The sequence below is a fragment of the Glycine soja genome, chromosome 8, assembly GCF_004193775.1.
Source record: "Glycine soja cultivar W05 chromosome 8, ASM419377v2, whole genome shotgun sequence".
Lineage (NCBI taxonomy): Eukaryota > Viridiplantae > Streptophyta > Magnoliopsida > Fabales > Fabaceae > Glycine > Glycine soja.
Window position 1 is genome coordinate 368,154 of NC_041009.1, and position 25,559 is coordinate 393,712.

The 25,559-nt window shown below is 33.1% G+C and overlaps 3 protein-coding genes across 4 annotated transcripts; 2 read left to right on the forward strand and 1 right to left on the reverse strand.

The window, feature by feature from the left end:
- Positions 1-3,656: 3,656 nt before the first annotated feature.
- LOC114420950 (DDT domain-containing protein DDB_G0282237-like) lies at positions 3,657-9,589 on the forward strand. 2 transcript variants are annotated; one of them, XM_028386670.1, is made up of 11 exons: positions 3,657-3,817; positions 4,914-5,067; positions 5,286-5,458; positions 6,085-6,503; positions 6,695-6,773; positions 7,188-7,534; positions 7,742-8,181; positions 8,305-8,467; positions 8,541-8,702; positions 8,790-8,878; positions 9,213-9,589. In XM_028386670.1, the coding sequence occupies exons 2-11, from the start codon at positions 4,955-4,957 to the stop codon at positions 9,361-9,363; spliced, it is 2,136 nt and encodes a 711-aa protein (XP_028242471.1). In that variant the 5' UTR covers positions 3,657-3,817; positions 4,914-4,954; the 3' UTR covers positions 9,364-9,589. The 2 variants fall into 2 exon arrangements, with proteins under 2 accessions (XP_028242471.1, XP_028242472.1); XM_028386671.1 differs by lacking the exon at positions 3,657-3,817 and adding an exon at positions 3,930-4,250.
- A 679-nt stretch (positions 9,590-10,268) lies between these two features.
- Positions 10,269-14,601, reverse strand: LOC114420951 (alcohol dehydrogenase-like). The gene is made up of 8 exons (XM_028386672.1): positions 14,151-14,601; positions 13,654-13,789; positions 13,452-13,521; positions 13,274-13,367; positions 12,582-12,795; positions 12,102-12,243; positions 11,554-11,724; positions 10,269-10,820 (listed from the first exon to the last, which is right to left on the reverse strand). Exons 1-8 carry the CDS (start codon positions 14,413-14,415, stop codon positions 10,629-10,631), a joined length of 1,284 nt encoding a protein of 427 aa, XP_028242473.1. The 5' UTR covers positions 14,416-14,601; the 3' UTR covers positions 10,269-10,628.
- A 3,507-nt stretch (positions 14,602-18,108) lies between these two features.
- LOC114422189 (TOM1-like protein 5) lies at positions 18,109-23,944 on the forward strand. Its single transcript, XM_028388411.1, has 11 exons — positions 18,109-18,516; positions 18,865-18,952; positions 19,392-19,495; positions 19,883-19,961; positions 20,149-20,247; positions 20,352-20,465; positions 21,021-21,169; positions 21,531-21,606; positions 22,052-22,137; positions 22,718-22,879; positions 23,317-23,944. The coding sequence occupies exons 3-11, from the start codon at positions 19,398-19,400 to the stop codon at positions 23,648-23,650; spliced, it is 1,197 nt and encodes a 398-aa protein (XP_028244212.1). The 5' UTR covers positions 18,109-18,516; positions 18,865-18,952; positions 19,392-19,397; the 3' UTR covers positions 23,651-23,944.
- The last annotated feature ends 1,615 nt before the right edge of the window (positions 23,945-25,559 follow it).

Below are 25,559 nucleotides of genomic sequence, written 5' to 3' on the forward strand. Positions count from 1 at the left end.
TCTTTATTTTTCTATATGTTTTATTACTTTTCATTGTTATTTTCCTTTTCTCTGTTTTATTACTTTTTTATTGTTATTTTTTTTTTGTCTATGCTTTATAACTCTTTGTTGTTGACACTTTTTTTTTGTGCCCATTAGATTCAAATTATTTGTTATTGGTAAATGTTAATTTGTTATAAATGTCAGAGGAGGAATTTGAACTCATAACCTATTTTTTCTCTCTTTACCCTTGCATCTTTCCAACCATTAGTCTAGCCTTATATCTCTAATAATATAAATTTAAAAATTACATGTTTGGTCACTCATCATTGTGGTTTATTTTTTGTGGGATATCTTTTATCTACATACCAAGGAATATTTTTATAACAAATGTCTTAGGATGTGAATACCTTCCTACATGTAATTGTCTCCTAAATTCATTTTTGGTTTGAGGCCTTTTCTTTAGGATTTTTCCATGGGTTTTACCTTAATAAACTATGGTGGTAACTCCTTATATTTAATTTATTTTCATTGTTCCACTGTGGTTGTGATTGCGACATTAACGTTGTATATTGAATTGTCTAATCGAACATGTCGACTTCAACAAACGCTTGTGCTTAAAAAGTCTTTTTTTTTACTGGTCGATGTTGTTGATATATGATCCTTCCTTCCAAATTAACAAACCATGAATAACTTGAAGCACAAGAAACACACTCACTATTCAATCGCCTAGAAGAATTACCAAAACTAGTTGGCCTTAAAGACTCAAGCCTAATGGAGAAAGGTTTTAGAGCCTACCAAAGCCTTTTAGCATACAAACACATACAACAATAAGGGGACACATAGAGGTGACAAAATAGACTTCCTAACCTAATGTGAGCTAGCCCAACGCAAATAGCTAGTTATAACAATATGAACCCTCAAAAATTGAAATTGAACCTCTAAAGTGAAGCCTAAGTGTAGTAAAAGTCAAATTGTTTTAGGTTGTTCGACAAGTTTTTATGGGCTAAACCCACACTGGGACATGATTGATTTAGGGTAAAAAAACCTATTTTAATTTTGGCTCAAAATTTAAAGTTTAAGTTCCACATTAGCGAGCGTATCAAATTCATCCATTTTTGTCATCTTTAGGACACAGACAGTCTTAACATGTCATAATGACGATTAACACATCTACATAGAAATGGGACATTTTTCTTCAAAAGGAAATATGTGTGCAACTTTGCTTCCGAGGCATTAGAAGTGGGAGCTAATTTGCTTCCCTTGGAAGCTAACCTATATGTCCTTATTTTTTTTGCAATTGGCATGATTTCAAATGAACCCATGTATTGTGGGCTAAACTTTCCTTTCTTTCCAAAACTTACCATCCCTTTCGTGCGGTGAGACTCACAAATATTTGATTTTCTACCATGAATTCTTACTTTAAATGACAACAATCTGCATAAATTTTTTGCCTACTTTGAGCTGCCAATAATATTTCTCGAATCACTTTAACCTTTTTCTAAAGACTCTAGTACTAAATTTGGCCATAAAAATTTAGTCTCTTTTAATTCAAACCATCCGACTGATGATCTACTTTGTCCTCCAAAAAGTTATTCAAAATATTTCATTTAAATATTTGCTTTGATAAATATTATGATAAGCAAATTCTATCACGGGAAAATGTTTATCCCAATCACCCCAAAATTTAACACACATGCCCATAACATACCCTCCAACATCTAATTAGTCTATTTTGTCTCTACCAATTTGCAAATGAAAGGTTGTGTTGAGATCTAAATGTGTCCCCGAGGCTTTTTGAAATGCCCTCCCTAACTGTTAAGTGAATTGGGAAATCATTGATAAGAAATGGTAGAAATGAGAATCCCAATGCAATCTAACAATTTCACCTACATATAATTGAGCATACTAAAACACATAAAAAATTGTTTTTTTTTTTTTTTTTTTTTTACGTTAAAGATAACATTTTATTCAGCAAAAGAAATGTCATCCAAGGCCATTACATCAGCTTGTATTAAAGATAAAATTTGTTGGGGCATATCCTCCAACCAACCAACAGTTCTCGGTAAACAGAAAAACTAGCATGGCTAAATGGTTCGCCACCATATTCTCAACTCCTTTTGTGAAAGAGAGTGGGATGTTGAAACCTACGTGAGACAAAGTTCCACACTCGTTGAGAAATCTGGCAGCATAAGAGAGGTCATGTGTACTTTTGCGCTTCCAAAGTTCATGTAACATTTGGCTATCAGTTTCAAAAATGTGTGGGAAAAACACATATGAGCAACCACTTGAATGCTCCATTTAAAAGCTAATGATTCAACAATCAGAGAGGATCATAGTCAGAGGGTAGGAAAAAGTGTTGTTGTACGTAGCTAGGGCCTGATCAGTATCATGCTTTATCGTTTCCTCCGTATCCCCGCACACTAGGCACTAAGAATCTTCAAAAATCTTTCTTCTCATCATATTGTTCTTCATTGGTAATATCCCCTTACACGCCCTCCAAATCAAGTTACTACACTCTGGGACTGTCTTTACTTTCAAAATCTCCTGGAACTGCACTAGTTGATGCATGACTTCCATGAGAGTCACCTTTTGCCACCATATACCCAGATTTCTATGTATAGTTCCCATCTCTTGTATATCTCCGTACCAATTTATCTTTGAGCAGCTACTCTTGCTGGAAAGATCCCATCAATTTTTGCTCTATCCCAATGATTTGATTCTCCAACAATCAAATCCATCACCATAATCTCTTCTAGCCTCAGATGTTGGGCATAATTGTCGTTCAAAACTTCCATTGAATCTCCAATCCATTTGTCTTGTATGGCCCTAACCTTTCTACCATAAAAAAATGGTCTTAACTAAAAGAAAATGTGCTAACTTAGTTAATTTAACTTGACAACTATTGCTCATATGAAATCCCGACTCTTTGGTGTAAGGGATAGTCCCATAACAAAATCATAGTAATTCTTTTTCACTTTAATTATTGTATTTATTAGTGCAACCTCGTTGGCCTCTTCTGCTTTGCCCCTCATGGTCCTCCCTTAATTAATAATCTCACCCAGTCCAACAACACAAGCTCATTCACAAAACAGAGAAGTTCATATTTGCTAAATTATGCTAGGTTGTGTTTCTTAACTTACAGTCCTTTTTAGTTAATGCCAATGCTTTAATTATTTCCTCTCTTTCTAATTATAAAATCTTTTTTAAAAATTTATTTTTCTCTTTTTATAAGATTTTTTTATAATTTTTAAATATATTAATTATTTTTTTACATATCTTTACTTAATCATTTTTTCTCTAAACATTAATGAAAATCAACTACGTAAATAAAAAAAAATTTAAAATTGTAATATAAATAATTGATAAATTAATATAATAATTATTTTTATTAAGAGACCTAAATTAATTGAAAAAAATATTATAATTAAGGTGGAAAATAATAATTACTTAAACCCAAAAGACTAACTCAAGCATTAAATCCCAAGATCACCGTAAATGTTGGGTTGAAAACTTGAAATTTGAATTCCACAAGATGCAGCGAGAATAAACACGTGTCGGAGTCGAGGGCCACAATATTAAATTAGCAGGGGTGCAATTGCAAATTTGCCATGGAAATAGAAATATATTCTTTATTTATTATTCCTACAACTTACAAGTACATAAAAAAAAAAAAAAGAGAAGTGTGTGTTTTTTCCCATACACAAGGAGGGGAGAGCGAAAACGTTAGAAACTTCTTCGCTCGCAATTCCGAATATACAAAAGAAAACGAACACACGACACAACTCAACTGTCTCGCTTCGCTTCTCCCTTCAAACATTCACCAAACTTCTTCACTGTAAGATTCTCTCTCTCTCTCTCTCTCTCTTCGCATTTCACACACAGCACACACTTTTTCTCTCTTCCACTCTGCAACTTTTGACTTATTTATTTAATTTTCAACTGTTATTTGGTTGTGGCGGGAACTGGGTTTTTTTCGCCGATTCGAGATTTATCTTCGTTTTGGTTTCGGTGTTTCTCGTGACTGCGGGATGGCGCCTTCGTTCCTTTCTCTGTTTGCGTTTTGGACATTCCGTGCCGCGTTTTGCAGTGGCGTTTGCGTATTTCGTTGCCCCGAGAGTTTACGCGTTATTATGAGATCCCTAATAGGGTCTCATTCTAGGGTTTTCTTCTATCCTCTTGCGTCGGGGTTTCTTCATGGGACTCTACGATGCTCTACGCTTCGATATTCAATATTGGGCTTTACGTAGCGTGCATTACTTGAAAAAAAGGTGTAATTGTCGTCTTTTCCCCCTTTTTTTTTTGTTTTTTGGGTTTTGGAACCGACGTCTTTTGGGGTTTTGTCTCAACCTCTTGTTGCTTTTTTAGTATGTTGCATTGGTTTTAGATTTGGCTTTTGTGGTGTTTTTCAATTTTGTCGTGAAGATTGTTGTGGATTGGTTTTTGTTGTTAAATTATCAATTTTAGTATTTGGGATTTTCTTAGGGTTCTTGCTTCTGAGAATAGTAGCTGCGACGAGTGAGTTTGAATGACATGAGATTGTTATTTGGTTCAAAGTTGTGTATTTTAGTGAGGAAAGTTTATCTGCTTGTTTTGGGTTAGACTGGTCATATTTTTCATCTTGTTTAGTTTTTAAGCTGCTTGTGATTGAGGAAGGAGATCAAATAGAAAACAATGAAGACACTTTTTTTTTTCTTCCCTTCCTTTGTAATATTCTTTATCAATATTCAGATTTTGTGATTTTCTTAAAGATAATTCAGACAGTTATAACTAACTGCAGTGCTGAGATATACTATTTGAGTGGCTTCTGTGTTGTGGTTGCTCATTGCTTGTTCCAGAACTGTTGAGATTCTTTTATTTTTTGCCCCCTAATCAACGGAACTGCTAAGGTCATGCCACTGACTGGTTTTTGTTCTGTCAAATTGTCGGTGTAGGGTACAATTCTCTGTTTGATGAGAACTGAGGTTCTTCCGCAATGCCACTTATAAGGAGAAAGCCTTTGGCCTTGGCCGAGCCTCCTGAGGATTTGAAGCAATATGAGCCTGTTTACCAAATTCGGTTTACGAAAGAAATCTTTCAAGATTATCAGTATCCTATATAGTTATCTATTGTTGTTTTTTACTTTTGGCATTGTTGCTTTTTAACTGTCTTTAACTTGAAAGTGGTTAAAATACATTGATTGGTTTGTCTAATTTTTTAGCATTTTAGGCTAGTTGTTGCAAAGTGAATTAGTTAATAATATATGTCTTTGTTATTTCATACTTAGTCCCGGCAATGAGAGATAATGGTTCCTTAACATGGAGTAGTGATTATTTGAAGCAATTGAATCTATACCGCCAGAGGGTTTGGATGTGTAAAGTCACTGGAAAAACTGGCTTGACTTATGAAGAGGCTTTGGTGTCTGAACAACTTGCTACCGAGAAAGTTCAACAGTTTCCTAAAGAACTGATGACTGTTGCTTTAAGCATTATTCAATACAGTAAGAGCTATTCTCTTCTGAGTTCTGTGATGAAGAAATATATGTTGATACAATTATGCATATATATATATATATATATATATATATATATTTTTTTTTTTTTTTTTTTCCTTTATGCATTTCTGCAGATATTTCTTTTTGTTCTGCACATGAATATTTCTAATGTCCTAGGTTTATCTTTTGGATGAATATAAAGACTTCTGTTTTTCTTAGAGAAGTCCTAATTGACATTGTGAGCAATGATAATTTTGATTATTCTCCTTGTATCTGAGGTATATCATATATTTTTGTTCATTATATTAGACTTTTGACTATTTGAGCTATAATGCTGGCTGCACTTGCAGATATAAACTAGAAGTGGTTAAGTGATTAGCAAAAGTTGTTTGGAGTTATGACTCCTTAAAATGTGTTTTGTGAACAGTTATGAAAAATAGTAAAAGAAATGCTTCTGAGAATTGAGATTCTCAACTACAAAAGCCATACATGTTTACGAATTGCTACATGTAATGTTATTGATAAATATACCACCTGTTGATTCAAGTTTGATTATACATTGCTTTTCATCCAAAGTTTTGCAATATTTTACACTTTGTAGTGGACTGATCAGTGATCTTTTGTTTTTGCAGGTATGCTCCCTTTGAAGGATCTTGCTGATTCTATTGCTGAGAAATTGCAGGAATGTTTGTTTGTGGGTGCTGAACTACATGGGAAAAAGGATGATGGAGTTCATCCATGCAAAATATTAAAAGTCATTCAGAAAGGAGTTGACACAGTCTCTTATGAGGTAGCTTGGCTTGACAAAAACAAGAATATTAGAGAACAAGCAGAAGTCAGCGCAGAAGATTTGGTGCATAAGAAGCCGCTTTTTAGTAGAAATATTTTGAAGTCTTTTATTCGTGAGTCTACATATCGGAATGCCCCTTGGGTTTTACATGATGAGCTAGCAAAAAATCATGGAATATCAACTGACATTCCTGAGGACTTACAAGGAAGGGTTTTCTACAAATATGGACTTTTAGTTTGCTCCAAGAAAAGGAAAAACGAGGTAGATAGGATAAGGAAAATATGAAAGTTTCTATTTCTTTATGCTCTTCTATAGAAGTATTATATTATTGATAAATGAGATAGTATAGGAACATGGTTTAGATATCCTAATATATGGCTTTTATGATTTGTTTATTATTTTGTTAATGAATTTTATTGCATTATTTTCTGTCCTAAATTTGTCATGTTTAGGAATCACTGGAAGACACTGATAACTGTAAAAGGAAGAAGTTGGATGGCGCACAAGTTGACGATTCTAGCCAAGAGAAAGGTAGAGTTTAGACTTTAGAGATTGAAATCATTGTTGACCGCATGCTAATTTGGTTCTGTCCTTTTATTGTGTGAAGTTGTTTAATTCATTTGTTTCCTGATAAAATACTTACCATAAGGCTTGGAGTTATGGAATTAATTTTTCTCCCTTATCTCCTCTTTGTCTTTATTTTGTTGGAATTGGATGGTGTGGTGGGACTGCAGTGCAGGTGCATCTCTTCTTGTTGTTTACCTATGTACTATGTAGAAAGCATTTTCTCTTATGGTTTAGAAACTACAACGGTCTGATATATTTTCCCTTTACATCATATAGCTATAATTATACATAATATCTCTTTAACAAAAAAATCATGAAACCCCTTACCCTTGTGATTCAATTTTATCTAAAAGGTTTCTGAAACCACAAATTTTCCAGAAAATGGTCAACACAATGATGAAGCAATCAAATACCCCATTGATGATCTATTGGTGACGCCTAGTCCAGATGATCCTGTATTCACTGATCGTCCTTCTCCAGCAAAAGACTTCAATATTCCAATGAGTTGTGTAGGGGAACTCTTGATGGTTTGGGATTTTCTTAGTTCCTTTGGTAGACTGTTGCAGCTGAGCCCCTACTCTCTAGAAGATTTTGAATTTGCAATCTGCCATAAGGATAGCAATGTGGCTCTCCTTATGGAATCTCATGCAGCACTTTTTCGACTTCTCATCAAAGATAAGGATGAATACTCCTTGGTTGTGAAGAACCGAAAACTGAAGTCTAAGGTTACCATCTCACTTACATTTATTTTTTGTTAGTATTAGACTATTAGTATCAGCTATAGATAATTGTCCATATTTCGTGAGATGGCTTGACCCTAGTTGAACATTTCTTCTTCCTATCCCGGTTTCCTTTGTGACTTGGTGAATGGTTTTTTCATCATTGTTTTTAATGTGACAAACTGACAATGTCTCATTCATTTTTATTTCCAGATTACAACCAATAATTGGACAGAATATTTATGTCATTTTCTAGAGATGATCAATATTCCTGAACTACGGCAACATAAAACAACTATAAAACGGGGACATTATGGCCTTGTAGATGCCAGTGCTAAATTAAAAATCTTAGGCGAATTGGTCAATCGAGCCCTTGAAACTGCAATATTCAGGGAAAAGTTAGATGAGATTATTGAACAGCGGCAGGCACTTGGGGCCACTAGAAGGGAAGAAGCATTGGAAAATGGTAGGAGGAGAAGAGAAGAAAAGGAGCGGATGAAAGCTGAGTCAGAAAGCAATGGATTTGTGGATGGGCATCTAAACGGTGCAAATGTCCTAGCAAATAATATTCACGGTATACAAAATGGAGACGTGGGAGAGAAAAGAATTATAGAGATAGAACCATCAGGGCAAAACGATCCATTGGGTAGAAGGTTAGATTTTATCATGTGTGCTGTTTCTGCTTGCCAATATATATCTACAAAATACCTTATTGGCTTATTCTATTTGGTGGTTATTACATTTCACTTTATTTCCTTTTAAAAATGAATTTGTAGTGGGATCAAGCATTTAAATCCTGCTCCGAAAAAGACACTTAAGAAGTTAAATTCAGAGCTGAAAGAACCAACGGAAAATGGAAAAGAATTATCCAGAAAGGAATCACCGAAACAGTTGAAGGCTGATAAGGATTCATCAGAGAAGAATAGTAAAGAACAGAGGGTGCTGCCTATCTCCCTGTTTAGATTGTTGTCTGTTCCTTAAATTGATCTTTTATTGACATTGCCTATTGCAGAAAGAATATTTCGAACGGGAGATGGAGAAACGGTTTATTCGTAGAAGCCCATTAGGTAAGGACAGAGATCACAATAGGTATTGGTGGTTCTGTCGCTATGGGAGGATATTTGTTGAAAGCTGTGACTCCAAGAATTGGGGATACTACAGCAGTAAGGAAGAGGTAACTAGATGAAAACAGCCTTCTATATTTCCATTGTTATCTGTCCACATTTTTCTTTCCTAATTTTCTGTTGGCTTGCTTGAATAGCTTGATACATTGATGAGTTCACTGAATTGCAAGGGTGAGCGGGAAAGGGCACTGCAAAAGCATCTAGAAAAATATTATAATACAATATGGTGAGTCAGATTTGTTTTTCAATGTATGATTACCTAGATAGCTTTTTCTCTTGTTTTCTATTTGCATAGTAATTAAGTTATATCATACATACTTCAGCAGAAGCTTTGGTTTTTCGACTTGTCCAATGTGCACATATGCTTCTAAGGTCTCTTATACTGTTAGCAGATAAAATTTTGCTGTTGTATGTGTGATGTTAGTTTGCAATGTTCTACTTATGTAGAAGGATGCTTCTAAGGTCTCTCCGTGTTCACTTTATTAATTCTTGAAGTTTTATTTTTTATTTTTCCCTCCCTTGTTTTTTTAGATTCATTCCTTTTATTTCTATGTTTTCAGCTCAGAACTCCAGAAAACATCGAAGGATTTGATGCACAGGTTTGTAGATGAGTCTGTGCTTCGTAGGTCTACTCGTGTTAGAGCTCAACCTAGGCAGAACCCCTCCGATGCTTGCCTCAGATATAGAAACAAGTACTATAAAGAAGAATAGGAGGTGCAAGGGGAAATTCAGTAAAGTTACCTTCAAACAAATGGAACTTGGCACTTTTAAAGGAGCTGAGTTTAATTCATTGCCTTCACAGTAATAGAGATTAAGTAGTTTTCCGATCCATTTTTGGATGATCGACAAGCATGTGTGTGCTTGTTTCAGAAATTTTGTACATTACTTATTATTCGATTCAATAATATCTGAAACTGCAAAATTGAATGCCGTGTTACTCCCTCTGTTTTATTGTGGTAGCAAGGATAAGTTATTCCAGTACTGCCAGGGCACATGTATGTATCCTTTAGGATTTTCTTACATGAACACAACTCACTTTTATCTCCTGGGCATTAGGGAATCTCTTTGGAAAGGAATGACCATTGAACGAGACCGTGCTTGTCAAACTGAAAAAATTCTTAGCAGCAGTATTTTAAAAATTGAACCAAAAATCCAATAAGCGAGACTTCTAGGTCTTGGTTACACTAATTTAATTGGTGTTTTGACATGATCTGGATCGGGTATGTAGTTGAATCATAGGTAAATTCTTTTAATCAAATTCCTGTGATCGTGTAAACTTTGACAAAGTAAACCATTAATCAATATTGGTTTTCTCTACTTTTGGTTGTATTGTTATGGAGTTTGGAAAGTTAAAAATTAACATTGGATATATGTTTCGAATAATTTTTAAGGTATGTTAACATCATCAAGTTTGTTAAGTTTATGGAGTTGTTTAGTGGGACTGCTGACCACTAGGATTTAAATCTATACCTTGGAGAGTACCAACTAACAAATGTGAATTAGGATCCTGTTTGACATTTTGGAGATGCAATAATTATTTAACAATGGATTTTCAAGAATTTGGGTGCTCAAGTACGTTAAGTTAAAAAGTAAAAGCCGCATTCACCCATAATCTGCACATAAATTTATGTCGGAAACATTTTTTTTTAATTTACTTTCTTGGAGCATCTCTAGCTTTTCTGTTATTTTCCTGCATTTTCATCATCAGTTTTACGACACGCCAATGATGAGCATTCAGAGACTATTATTCTTCACCTTGGTGTACCTACCTGATTACATGAGTTAGAAGCAAAGAAATGCACAAAAAGAAAAACAGTTTTCATTTGAACATGCCCCTGCAATGAAACATCAGAAGACATCTATTTATTTATGTTCTCAGGGTACCAACACCTTGCAACTCCAAAGCATGTATATCTTGTGGGGTGTGAAAAGCATAGCTATTGCTGCTGCAGAAAAGCATTTCTGGGAATATAGAGCTATATTATCTCAATCACAGCTCGACCGACAATTTTTCCTTCATTGAGATCTTGGAATGCTTTTCCCGCCTCCTCAAAAGTGTATGTTCTTGAAACAGCATGGCCAAGATTGAAGATACCTGTTTCTGCCAGTCTAATTAACTTTGGAAGATCTTGCCTTGCCCTGCCCCCATAGGAGCCAATAACTTGTATCTGCTCAAATATGAATTTAACATGTTTAGATGAAAAGAGAATACAATCATTAACATTACGGAAAACAAACAGGTTTTGTTAACATGCGTCCTACACAGGCTAAGAAGCATTTGTTATCCCTGATTAAAATATCCTAGTATTTGAAGAAAATATCGAATGCTTTTTGGATTTTCAATATATTAAATGCTTTACTTTTCAGTTAATAGTTTCTATTTTAATTTCACATGTTAACAAAACTCAAATCAATATTAAACGAGTGTGTTTGATAAACTAAGACTCTGTAATGTTTGAATATATTCATTTTAGGTACTGAAGGTGTATTAAGATAAAACAAGGCTCCTCTAAAGTTAGTTAGAACGTATCCACTCTGTGCATCATGATCTTAACCCTCTAAACATTCCTTGCTTGCTTCATGTACAATTTCAGCCGAAAGATCATCTTCAATCAGTTCTGTTCGTTCAAGTAAAGGCAAATTACTTCTATTTTCTAGTTGCTGACAAAAAAAAAACCTTCTACTATTTAGTCCTTCAAAGCCAAACTTGTTTGGCCAGGGAAAGAGAAAGACTACTAAGAAGAGAAATTGGAAAAAAGAAAGCCAAAGTTGCTAAGAAAACAAACATCAATATGGTATAATCATAAGAAACAATTTAAAATACTGGTAACCATTAACATGTGGGAGTACCGGTAACAACCACATTTACAACAGTTAAGTATATAAGTACAGAGAACACACCTTTCTGCGAACAAGCCGATTTATATCCACCTCTCCTAAAGAACCAGCTTGTGCCAGTCCAATCATCACAGCTTTTCCCCCATCCTTCACACTTTGTGTACATTGAGCAAATGTCTGTGGTTTCCCCAAGGCTTCCACAGCAACATCAACACCCTTTCCACCAGTAATTTCCTGTGTGATTATTGCAAACAATTAAAAAAGGGGTCTTTTCAAGTGAACAGAATGATGCCCTGATAGTTTTGAGCGGACATGTCAGGAGTCAATAGGCAGAGCGTGTGTGTATGTGTAAAAAGGTGATTTAGTAGTGTACACAAACCATTAAGCATGTCAAGGTTAATATAAACATGTAATGAATGAATTGCTCTTCCTTTTTACATATTGAAATACACAGCAAATCCTTTTTAAATTATGTGATATAGAAGTCACTCAAGAGCCATAGAAGGTTTTTTGCTTTGAAAGTTTTCTAATGGAAGTCATCTAACAAATTCTGATTCAAGGTAGATACATATAGAGATGTAAACAATGAGGCAAAAGAGAAATGTGCATACAAGTATCTTTTCAATGGGATCTTCCTTTGCTGAATTTACAGTGTGAGTAGCACCAAATGTCTTTGCTTTCTGTAGCTTTTCATCCCGTACATCCACAGCAATTATATCTGAGGCACCAAAGGCTCTAGCTATCTGTAAACAACTGGAATGGGTGATAATGTTAAAAGGAAACACAATTTGATTAGAGCCAATAGAGCTGATACACAGTCAACATAGGAAATCTACTGATTCCCAACTATACCGTAAATGAGTATCAACCAATCCAGTGATCAGTGGGGTTTCTACAATTTATATAGCTATTCTCAAGTTCTCAATTGCCTAGTGGCTAGCACATATAATGTTTTGCATATCATAAACAAGAACTGTCTGTTTTTTTCTTCTTACTAACTCAAGATAATTATAAGACAACTACAAAAGGCAATAGACACAGCTTGGTGAAGATTTATAAGCATAAAAATCTTCCAAAAATTGATTATTTACCTAGAACCAACACCTCCAGTTCCAATAACAGCAACAGAATCACCAGGACGCACTTGAGCTGCATGAGCCATAGCGCCGTAAGCAGTAAAAACAGCACATCCTAGAATTGCAGACTCTGTATATGGCAATGAGTCTGGTAACACAGACACTCCATTTGCTGGCACAACACAGTATTCAGCAAGCCCTCCCATACTATACATGTATGCTGGTTTTCCTATAAATTGCAAACTTTTTCAGTTTTCCAAATTTTCAATAATGAATGATCCCATAATTAGGGATAAATGCACTTGAAGAACATTGAAATTTGTACTAGCTGAATATAGAATATCATAGTACAGAAAAATGGGAATAATAGACACACACCCTTAGCATGAAGTTATAATTCATTACAATTAAGCTTGTATAATAAATGAAAAATATTGAGAACAGGCCCTTCTTTGATGAGAAAGGAAGTTGCAGTGCTTCAGGATTAGTAATATCAGCAGTATGTGTATACTATCAAGAAAAAAGTAGCTCAGGTGTCTGCAGTGGTGCTGCTTGTAGCAGTGTGATGAATAAATAAGATAAAAAAAGTCAAATTACAAGACTTTCGAATAATATCCAAATCACTACTGCAGCTGCTGATAGTACACATGGGGCAAAAGTAGCAATAACAATAGTTAGGGTTGAAATAATAGGTAAATCATACTAACCACTGTTTCGAAAAAAGAGTCGAGTTTCACCATCATAGAGGGTTCCTTTTGCCCGGTTATAGGCAAAGAAAGCTTCACATAGATCATCATGGCCCTGTATAACATTTGGAGACAACATCAACAATGAACATGAATCCAGTCAACATATAAGAGTGAAGTGTCTAACACAATATTTTACCTTTGAACAGTAGGAGCAGTTGCCACAAGGCATGATGAAGGCCCCAACAACTCGAGATCCAACTGGAAGCCTGAAACACAGAGAAGCAAAATTGTCATTCCTACTAGTCATTATCTAGAATAAATTATATTTCCATTGAGTAGAACATCACGACACAAAAAATGTAGCAGCAAAAGAGTTTGACATTGCCAATAACTTTCACCTTTCTATGGTTTTGCTGTCAGTGAGTGCTCCATGTTCAACAACCTCACCGGTAATCTCATGCCCCACAACACAAGGACTGGTAAACGGAATTTCACCTTTCATAACATGTAGATCAGAGTGGCATACTCCACAGGCTACACCATAACACAATTAGATTCAATAATAAGAAACCTCTTCCCAAAAACACATCTCATTCCCTCCATTGAACACTATGATTCTTCCCCAGCCCCCTCTTTTTTTTTCTTTTTTTTTTATATATACTTTGAAAACAATCACTCAGAGTGGTTAGTATCTAAAAAGTTGACTACTCTACATGAGGGTTTCAATTTTTTTTTTCTTTTTTTAACGCTCTTCCATTTCTCACTTGACTTGTACAAAGCACACCCTCAGAATCATATCAGTGTATAATAAATAAATAAATAAAAATTGAATTTTGAGGAAGACCCTTGTTCCCATTAACGTTGCGGATGCACAAGAATTGAAGGGTACCCTTACCCTTTGTTTTGATGAGAACTTCACCGGCCTTGGGGCGAGGCATGTGAAATTCCTCGATGGTTAGCGGCTTGTTCGGTTCCCAATACACAGCTCCACGCATGGAAGATGGCAACCCACCACCACCACCAACACTTTCGCTATGAAATGAAGAAACAGACATAGAGAGAGGGTTGTAGATTGAGGAATGGCGAGGCAACGAAGACAAAGAAGAAGCAAACTTGGAGTAGTGGGTGATGATGTTCCTACGAAACATTGCTGATGCCATTTTTCTGAATTTCAGTGACAAAGTGTTGTGATGGATCACGACAACCTACGGCAACTGAGTGAGTTGATGATTACTACAAACAACAACTACATAGAAATTTAATACTAAATCAACAATGAGATAGAGATCCAAACTTGACGTCTCATCTTACTACCTTAATATTCAACTCAACCTATAATACAACTTGCAGCAAATGCCAAATCCATTGTCACTACTAAAAATATTTGTATAATCAAGTATACTTTCTTTTATTTTATTTTAATGGGTAAGCCATTATTTGTTCTAACACTTTTTAATTCCTCGATCAAGGATAAATATGGTATGATTAACATTGGTGATTTTTTTAAGAAATTAATGTAATTTTTTTTGTAAAATAAAAAATAATGTTGGAGTCATAGGTCGAATAGTGTTAAATTAGAAGGAAATATTGATCCAAATTGTTTAAATGAGGGAGAATGAATTTTTTTAAAATTTTATATTCAGCCTATATTGAATTAACTTGATTAAATTAAAATTTTAGATTTATTTAAATCGAATACTTCATAAAAAGATAATTGATTTGAATTGAATTATTATTATCACGTGTAAATATTTAATTAAAATAAATAAAATACAAATAAAAAATTAAAATAACAAATAAAAATAGTATAAATTCAAAAACTTTAAATAAAAAAAAACTTGAAATTTATCGATTCGAAACTTAACCTGATTGATTTGAAAAACTTCTATTGAAATTAACAGGACATGCAGTAGTCAGTAAATTATTTATAAAGTAAGTATTTTGATAATAACCTTTTGATAAGACCAATCTTGCGTATTCGGATAAAACATATGATATGATGATACAGTTACTTTTATACAATTTTATATAATAAAAATTAAAGTTTACGCTCGCATTATGTGTTTTTTTTTCTAAATTGAACTTAATATTTCTTTTTTTTTTATTCTATAAAAAAATATTTGAATTGTTTAGATGATATTACATGTTGATTTTTTCTTCTTAAACATTATTTAATAATTTAACAGAAAATAAGTATAGGTTAATTATATGACTTTTAATGAAAATTTATGTATAAAATATTTTTATCTTCTTTCTCTTTAACTCCATAAAAGATATAATACTATTTTCAACTTGATATGTATGTGTTAACATCATTTTTTCTTCTTTTTCTTTTAAGTTTAATTTTTTTATGCGTTGAATCATTTGATTGATAAATTTTCTTTTAAATATTTATTTTTTATGATTAAGTGTTTGATATAATATCTTAATTTAGAATTATATTTTTTAGAAGTGTTAGTAAAATAACAATGAAATAAGAGTTAAATATTAAAAAAAAAATTAGTATTGTTTTAACAAAGATCTAAGATCAATTATTAATTTGTTATTAAATATTTTCGTCTCTACATATTAATTGAGAACCTTAAAGATAAAAATAAAAATAATGTAAAAGAAATATGAGATGCAGTTTAAAAAAATACGGATGTAATTTACTCTAAAAACTAAAAAAATATACTAGAGTACTAGACATGAAAATTATTGATCTCATGTCTTAGATTAGATTAGACGGTTAAGATTAAATTAGTCACTTAAAATCTGACTAATGGCTCACATGACCTGTTTGTCTAAAAATCACAATTAACAGCAGCGTCTAATTTACTCTCTAGGCCATTGCCGCCCATATGATTAGTTTGTAGAAAAGCCCAAATTGGATTTATATTTCCCCGCCATGACCTTCTAATCCAGAAAATCCCTGCAATTTGGTTGGTTTGAGTCCATGGATAGCATCTTATGATTCTTATTTTCTCCTTATATGTTCAGAGATGACAAAGAACAACTTCTGCATCGTATTTTATTTTCTCTGTGGTGTTGGTTGATTTCAGCTATTCTTTTATTTAGTGGATAGCGAATCCGAGAGAGGATTTCAGAATTGGGTGACTGCTAGTCATTTGATGCGTTTTGAGGGATCAAAATAATATGTTGAGAAGAAATAAAGGGGTGAAATCTGCTGTGGAGAATGTTTTATTAATACTTTACCTATTCTGGTTAACTGCTTTATGACCAAAAAAATATAAATTATCATACTTACATTAACAAAGAAAATTGATCAAAAACGATTGTTAGAGAAACAAGTCATGTGAGACGTTAATTCTAATAGTCTAATTTAATTCAACGGATACGATTAATTATTTTCATTCTTTATATGTTTTCTTTATATTTATTCATATATATATAAATACAGATTAAAAGAAAAAATGACTCATATCATTTAGTTTGAAAAGTATTAAAAATAATTTCCTTATAGAATTTTTTTTTTAATGTTGAGTTGTAAAATGTTAATAGAAAAATTAAATATTGATTAAAATATCCGAAAATCTATTAATTTAATATAAAGTTTCATAAAATATATGTAACAAAATGAGAGCCACAAAAAAGGAGTAAATATAATTTGTTTTCCTTTTGAAAAAAAATGGCTCAATAGGTATTATAAGAGTGGATTATATTTTTATTATCAACCAAATAAAATATATATAAATATAAAGCAGTACAAGGAGTACTGATATATTACAAGACAGTAGCAAAAATGACCATTAAGGAGACCATGGTTAACTCCTACTTGTAAAAAGATTAACAAATATGATTTAACCACAATCCTTTTGACCTTCCCTTCTTGTCCCTGCTTAAGAATATAAATCCCAACATAAGAGTGGATTAGATATAGACACTTACGCATTGAATCGACATATAAACAAAAAGTGTTTTAATTTCTGGTTAATTAAACAGTGTTATATAACTTTTCTACGTTGATAAAATTTATTTTGTTTTAAATGAGTTGTTCATATTTATCTGGTCATTTTAAATATATATTTTAAGTTTTAGTTTCACTTAATTTAAAAATATATAAATATCTGTACAATCACTTGCTACTAATCAAATCGCATTTTCATTTTTTTTTTCTCGATATGTTGGTAATGTTAGTGAACTACAAATCAACAAAAGGTTAGTATAGAAAACGACGACGTGTGGTGTACTCCAGAGGACCATACCTTCTTTGTTTCTGCCTGAGGGAACAACTTCACATCATATTCCATGATACTGCTTTATTCTCTTTTCCTCTTTTCATAAAACATAATGTTGGTAATATTATGAAATTAAATCAACATTAAACATATATATAAAAAAGATAATAATGAAACATATTTGTTTTTTTATACAGGTTTTATATTAATTTAAATTGGAGATATTTTTTATTCCAAAATCAGATAACAATATTCGTTTTTTGGCGTACTAAAATTTATTAGAGATTGATTTTTCTCGTTTTTTTATATAGACAGACTTCATTTTGAAGATATTTTTTTTGTTGAATTAAACTTGAAGATACTTTTACTCGCATATTTAAAGACCACAATTGTTTGTCAACTAAATCATATGCTACTAGAATTACCTTTTTAAGTTGTCAATTAATTAAAAATCCCTTTTTATATAGCTTTTAAAATATTTATTATTTCCTATTAAAATTAAAAAATTAATATTTATCATAATTTATGATTTAATAATAATAATAAAATATACTCCCAGTATATATACGTATTATTTTCTCTTACTTTGTTACTGACAATGCCAATAACTAGATACTAAATCAGCCCAAAAAGGCAGTATCGAAGAATTCAAGATTTTTTCTAAATTAAAAACTTGAATCATACGTGTCATGAAGCAGCATAGGCGAGTAGACAAGGGGAAGGTGAGGTTATCAAAATGCAGCTTCTCCTTTGGAAGAGTCTGATGGCGGTGCTGAAGAAGTTTGTTTGTTCAACACCAAACCCAAACCTTACTTAGATTTCATTCTTTCTTTCTTCACACATTCATATAATCATCTCTCTCTCACTTTCTGTGAGGAACTGACAATTTGTCACCAACTTTAACTTTACTACTTACTTGCCCAATTAACTATTTCATCGTCATATGCCAAAAAGCTTCCCACTTTAAAGTTAACCATAAAGAATAACTCTCTGTGAAAGAAAAAAAGCAGCAACCAAATTGATCTTCGGTCTGGGCTGCAATTGAAATGCTGAAGCTCTACGAGGCTTATAAGTGAACCCTTGGTATCTTCCTCATAATCTTTGTCCTTCTAAAGGTTAAAATATATATATATATATATATATATATATATATATATATATATTTTATTATTGTTGTAGTTATTTTGTTTATTGAGTGGGCTCTATATTGGCCATAAATCATAAGCACTGCAAGTTTGATTTTTGATGTTTCATTTTTTCTTTTATTCCACTTACTTGTTTGATGTGTCAAGTATTAAGATCTGATCATTTGGGTTGTGGGCATGAAGATTATAATTTTTGCCCATTTTTCTGAATTCCATTTCTTTGAGCTGACATTGAAATTGAGTTTAAGTGCTGAATTAGCTAGCCTTAAATTTTTCGGTGTTGCAGGTCGTTCATGACATACAGGCAATTCAGAATTTGTCGCTACTTGCTAAGCATTTAGTTTAGCACTACCCTTCTGCTTCTGCCACAACATGTGAGTTTCATCTCTTTCTGAGGTCACTTTAATTGTCTTATGGTGGAAGATGTTTTATATAGGACAAATTCTGAGTCTTGCGATAGCAACTTTTTGTGTGCTGTGGATCAATTAACTTGCACTTCCCTTGTGAAATTATGTATATGGTTAACAGTCTAATGTAATATGGAATCCAAGTTTTAGTTTATAGTACTATATTCTGTAGTGCTGTTCATTCAAAGGCACAAATGCTTATTTTCTCTTTGGTTTTCAGTTTGGCTTAATTATTATTTAAGTTTGTATTTTGTCTCTATACAGATAGATCTCGTGTGTTTCTAGTTAGTGAAAGTGGACCTAATTTAATTTTAATTGATATTTACTCTCTGTTTAATATTTGCTTTCTATTCTGAACTATCTTATAAATTTTATATTTTATTGAATTCCTATATTTTTTATGTAGAAAAAGATGGCAGCTCTGGTCAACGCTGCAACAAGTGAGAAACTGGCTGAAACTGATTGGATGAAAAATATTGAAATCTGTGAATTAGTAGCTCATGATCAAAGGTACCCCACAAAGCTTTATTTTCCTTATATGATATTCAAGGTTTTAAAAAATAGTCCTTGACTGTAATTGCAACGGCAACATCAAGGTTTTTGGAGTTTCCGACTATGTCACAATCACAATTGCAGCCACATCAACTGCTGCAACTTTTTACAATATCAAGGATTGTGACAATGCCGCAATTGCGACCGGGACCATAATTTAAGACCTTGATAATGTTGTTTCCTTTGTATTGATCATGGTACTTGTCCACTGCTACTCCTAGATGCTCGAGCCTGGTTGTCCGCCTGTCACATGATTATGAAATCATAAATGTGCCAGAATAATCCTAGGCTCCAAGCAATGTCGATGTTCATGATCATCATATTTTTGTTTTTCTGAATATTCAGGCAAGCTAGAGATGTTATTAAAGCTATAAAAAAGAGGCTGGGTAACAAGAATCCTAACATTCAACTTTATGCAGTTGTGGTGCGTATAACAGCTTCTGTATTTCTCTGTTTATAATTTTTCATGAGAATTTTCTAAATAGTTTTTACCTGCACCATACCTGAAATGGAGAAGATTGGTTATGTGATTTTCTCTTGAATATTTATATTAATTGGTTTCCTGCATTATGGTGTGGTACTAACTTGTGTATCATCTGTTGATTTTCTAGTTGCTGGAAATGTTGATGAACAATATTGGAGATCTTGTTCACCAGCTGGTGATTGATACAGGAATTATTCCTATTCTTGTGAAAATTGTGAAGAAAAAAGTGAGTATTTATCCACACTGACTATTGTTCTTTAGCAAAGTTATTTTTCATTTTTTCCTTAATCCCCTCTCTCTCTCTGTTTTTTTTTTCCCCTTTACATGCAGTCAGATTTGCCTGTAAGGGAGCGGATATTTCTCCTACTAGATGCCACACAAACATCCCTAGGTGGCGCTTCTGGAAAGTTTCCACAATATTATAATGCATATTATGATTTGGTGGTAGGTACAGATAAGTGAAGTACAACCCTGAGATTTCCTTATGATTCTGATATAGATTATTTGATTAATAAGTGGCAGCTAGACTATTGTTTTAGCAGAGTATGAAAGAAGTGAAGTAATTTAAGTGTTATGGGTTTTAAAATATATAAGGTTTTTGTTTTTACTATATATGCTAAATTTGGGTATGGTGGGGTCATATGGTAGTCTCCGATTCTCCGTTTTGAGTGTATGGAGCGCAGCTATAAATTTGTAATGATTATATGAGAAGTTTGTGTTAAGTGGGAAGAGTGATCCTAAGTTAGTTCTGTTTACAGCAAATTGTGGTATTTTTCCTTTAGAGAGAGCCCGTGGGTGGTCTGCAAGTATGCTGGGAATGGCTTTAGAGTATCTATTTTTGCTTAAAAAATTCTGACATATTTTCTACCTGAATTATAGACAGTCATGACTCTCCTATTCCCTCTTTGTGTGTGTATATGATACAAATGATCATATGGAAACACTTTTTTGTCAATACTAGTTTATTATTTGTCAATGCTTTGTTTTACTTTTTTCTAGAGTGCTGGAGTGCAGTTTCCTCAAAGGGATCAAGTGACTCAACCAAGTCGTCCTCATTCACAACTTAATGGGATTAACTATGTACAAAACAGGGAGCAGGCCCCGCCTAGACATCAGCAAGCAGAATCCCAAACTGTTCCTGAATCTAGGTGACTTATCTTCATCTTTGGCAAACTTGTGGAAGGGATCTTTTGAAATCCTTCTCTAACTGGATAGTCTGGATGTTTTGTGCAGGACTCACTATTATTATTATTATTATTTTGGGAATAGAAACTATGATAAGAAGATTTATCCAAATACAATAGCATTTTTATCAAATGAAACAAATGAAAAGAGATACATTTGAAAATGTACTTTTCATTAGATACTTTTTGCTAGTTCCTTTTTATAAATATAAATTCAGAAACATGGATGATTCTTGATTTAGAGAACTCTCCACTTAGCTGGTGGAGAAATATCATTCTAAAAATATTTGTTATTGTCATCTTATTCTGCAATTGTGTTTTGCAGCATTATTCAAAAGGCTAGTAATGCATTAGAAGTTTTAAAAGAAGTCCTTGATGCTATTAATGCCCAGCATCCTCAGGTGAGCCAAGGACCTGTCATCATGAAATCAGATTTTGCATTCCTAGGATATGACTTGTGCTTCATTTTGATTCATACTTGATCTACCTTTGCATTGATACATCTTGTGATGCTTCTTCAACTTTCAGTCAAAATAATAGGCCTCCCTCTCATATTTGGTTTGCTTCTGGGATTGAGATTGACAACAAGGAATGAGGTTGAGAGCCTCGAGATAATTCTTGATGATAATAAACAGAAATAGTATGGAAACAATAGGAACTTCTTCAAGATTCTACAACAAATTAAAAAAAAATCGTGAGGCATAAGCTGTCACTAGGAAGGGATTTGACAAATGACTGTCATGTTCTTTATATACTTTTTATTTTATGAACCAAACCTGAGATACACGTATGTAAAATGTAAATAATCACATTCCAGCTTTAGCTAAAACTGTATTTTTTTTCTAGGCTGCAAGAGATGAATTCACCCTTGACCTTGTTGAACAATGTTCATTTCAGAAGCAAAGGGTAATGCATCTTGTGATGGCTTCTCGGTAAGGCTGCTGTAATTTTTTCTTTTCTGCTAAAAGCATATACAATTTCTGTTTCTCATTTCTAGAGTTGAAATGTTTAACAGGATGGATTATAATGCCTTTCCTTCTGGTCTGTGGTATCTTCAGAGATTTTGCTTGGATACTTGATCCATTTTAACGATTCATATGCAGTAGATTTTTGCAATTGATCTAAGAAAGGCATAATTTTTAGTTTTTTTAATGTTGCTTCTTTTTTTATTTTCTAAGAGTTACATAGTATATTAAATCTACATTTTGTTTACTTTTTCAATTAATATATAATATAATGTAAAATTGATATATTAATTTAGGGAAAATTATGAAGGAATAATTCCTAGAATTTTGCTTTAAAAAAATTAAACCAATAAATGGCTACTCATTAATCATTATTGGAATATAATTAACTTATTGAATGGTTATTTGTTCTGAAACTGGAAATATTTTTTATGAAAAAAATGTTCTTGTAAATTTCCCAAATATTCATGTTTTGCACATTCATGCATTTATTCTATGTTTAATTTGTACCTTCAACTGCTTTTTCTCTTCTTTTTTTTTTTTCAAGAGATGAGAGTATAGTTTCTCGAGCAATAGAATTAAACGAGCAACTTCAGAAAGTTCTTGCAAGACATGATAGCCTTCTTTCGGGCAGACCCACAACAATAGCTAATCATTTGGAGTGTGAAGAAGCAGAGGAGGAAGAAGAACCAGAACAGTTATTCCGGCGGTACCTTTGCTATTCTTTATCATGCTAAACTTATTCCCTTTTTATGAAGGAGGAAACTGTATCTTGAATATTCATTTTCTTTTTTGTTTTATTTATTTTGCCAAATGAATAGTGTAATCAAATGAAAGCAGTTTTGATTACTAGAGTCATAGTTAGTTAAAAGTTCTCAACAAGTACTCTTGTAAGAGAAGAAATAAGGAGGTAAAATGATCAAATGTCTCTGATAAGTTAAAATCAAGTCATGCACCTTATCTTTTTAAAGAACTTATATGACAGCTTCTGAAAAACTTAAGATGCATAAGTCAATGTTAACTTATGAGAGAAGTTTGATTTATTTTATTTCTTTATTTTCTTCTCCTATTAAGTGTTTGCTAAAAAATTTATCCAAACCGAGCCTAGGAATATAGTGCCAATGTGAGTTAATAACTTTTTGGCAGATTAAGCAAAGGAAAGGCTTGTGCAAGGCCTGAAGATGAAGAAAGAGAATCTGAGTTTCCTCACTTGGGTTTGCTTGAAGAGAGACTCAACTGGCCGTTAATAAGACCGATATCTTTGGAGCCATCTCGAGAAGCTAATACTTATCCTGCGCCTGCTGTGATGCCTCCTCACATGGCAATTCCACCACCGCCTTCAAAGCACATTGAGAGGGAGAGATATTTTCAAGAAAATAAAAAGGATGGTGCTACTTTAGCTGGCCACTTGAGAGGCCTCTCCTTACATAGTCACAATGGCAGCAGCTCTCACAGTGGAAGCTTTGATTTTAGTGATTGATCTCTTAACTTAAAGAACCTCTTTTTTTAACCTTTGAAGTTGATAGTGTGTGTGTGTGGGGGGGGGGGGGGGGGGGGGGTATGAGATCATGTGCTATGAGACCCGAGGTTTGTAAGTTCCATGTCCTAGTGTGATAATGCTTTTACTTTCTAATTTTACAAGCTGGTTGTTTCGTGGAATCACTCCTGACTTTACTTTCAAAAATGATCGGTGGAAGAATAAAGATTTATGCACATCTCTTGTAGACATCATCAAGATATATGTAATGTGGGCAGAAAAGAGAGATGTACATAATTGAGGAGTGTCAAATAGGCAATTGGATTGTTTTAGATATCCCTAAATTACCATTTTTGGTGAAAACCCCTTACCTATGTGACACTTAGTGAGAAAAAGAAAGAAAAGATATAAGTATGGTATGATGTAATTAGAAGAAATATAATAGATAGAAAAAGAATATCATAGGATATTAAATTGTAAAAATGGACAATTTAGATGGGTGAAAATTGTATAAACATCCCTCGTATTTGCACAATGTTACTAGCTGAAATTTGATGTCCATGTGGGAGAATGGCGTATTAAAACACCACGTTGTATACTGGGCATTTGAATTATCCATTTTCCATTGTTTAAAAATCTTAACGTATCCCTTTTATCTTCTTCCTATTCTTTCTCCCACAATTGCAACCCGTTTCACTTCTTCTCTTCTTCCCGCGACACAAGTCTAGACCCCTTTTCTAGTTCTTCCTTCTCCAACTCAACTCTTCCTACAGTCATCGTAAGCAAGTCCAACTTGATGTCATAGAAATCCCTCTCCTTCTCCAACTCTCCACTTCGCATGTACATTTTAATGCATTTACATTCATATTGTGGACCTGTTTTTGGAACAAGCTTTTCATAAGAGAATCAATTTGCTTACGGAATAACCATTCCAAAAGGAAAAGTCATACGAAACACCTTTTACACAACAAAAAATAGTGCTATCCAGAATAAAATGTACTTCTAGAAAGATTATTTTGGATTACAATTTTTGCTTTTAGAATGGTCCTTTTATAAGTCAAAAATCGTACTTTCTGGAACGACTTTTTCAAAAAATGCAAAATACACTTCTAGAAAGACTATTTTGAATTGCAGTTGTTGCTTCCGAAATGAATTTTTCATAAGTCCAATGCTGATTTTTGAAGCCCCCTTTACAAGTAAAATACACTTTCAGAAATAATGTTTTGGATTTACAAATTTGCTTATAGAATAATGTTTTGGGCTTACAAATTTGCTTATAGAATAGTTGCTCCTTAAGCTAAAGTACTTCTGAAACAGTCATTTCATAAGTTTTTTTTGGCTTATGGAAAGGTTATTCCAAAAGCTTTTTTGCTTATGAAAAGCTTACTCCAAAAGCTTTTTTTTTTTTTTTGCTTATGGAAAGCCTATTCTCAAGCATTCTTTGTTACGGAATGAACATTCTAGAATGTGACCCCATCAACGTCGAAAACCACCCCACCAGAACCCAAACCAGAAAGGAAGAAAACGAGGATGTGTGACTTCAAGACAAAAAAGGAAGGGAGCAGCCTTTTCGGGAGGGAGCCATCGTGTGTGGGTTGGAAAAGGTGATACTAATTCATTAAGGACAATATGATAATTCAAACGGAATAAGAGGATGCAAGATACACTTGTGGGAGTGCAGATTCAATTTCCTGTACCGTGTAATTGTGTTACCCAGATTTGCCCAAACATCCTATGAAAGTTACTTAGCATTTGAATAAATTTTTCTATAAATACTTATAGGAAAAAAAAAAGATTAAATTTATCTTATAAGTTAAAATTAACTTATTACATTAATTTTTAGAGAATTGAAAACCTTTATAAAAGTTGAATTACATAAGTTAATTTTAATTTTTTAGAAAAAAAATCAATT

Bases quoted from the DNA above. Each gene is read 5' to 3' on its own strand.
- LOC114420950 (XM_028386670.1), top strand. From the start codon at position 4,955: ATGCCACTTATAAGGAGAAAGCCTTTGGCCTTGGCCGAGCCTCCTGAG. The intron at 8,468-8,540 runs GTGCTGCCTATC...TGCCTATTGCAG, and splicing joins AGAATAGTAAAGAACAGAGG to AAAGAATATTTCGAACGGGA. The intron at 8,703-8,789 runs GTAACTAGATGA...TTGCTTGAATAG, and splicing joins ACTACAGCAGTAAGGAAGAG to CTTGATACATTGATGAGTTC.
- LOC114422189 (XM_028388411.1), top strand. From the start codon at position 19,398: ATGGCAGCTCTGGTCAACGCTGCAACAAGTGAGAAACTGGCTGAAACT. The intron at 19,962-20,148 runs GTGCGTATAACA...TTGATTTTCTAG, and splicing joins TTCAACTTTATGCAGTTGTG to TTGCTGGAAATGTTGATGAA. The intron at 21,170-21,530 runs GTGACTTATCTT...TGTGTTTTGCAG, and splicing joins CAAACTGTTCCTGAATCTAG to CATTATTCAAAAGGCTAGTA.
- LOC114420951 (XM_028386672.1), bottom strand. From the start codon at position 14,415: ATGGCATCAGCAATGTTTCGTAGGAACATCATCACCCACTACTCCAAG. The intron at 13,368-13,451 runs GTAAAATATTGT...AATGTTATACAG, and splicing joins ACTGCTCCTACTGTTCAAAG to GGCCATGATGATCTATGTGA. The intron at 11,725-12,101 runs GTATGCACATTT...ATAATCACACAG, and splicing joins ATCCCATTGAAAAGATACTT to GAAATTACTGGTGGAAAGGG.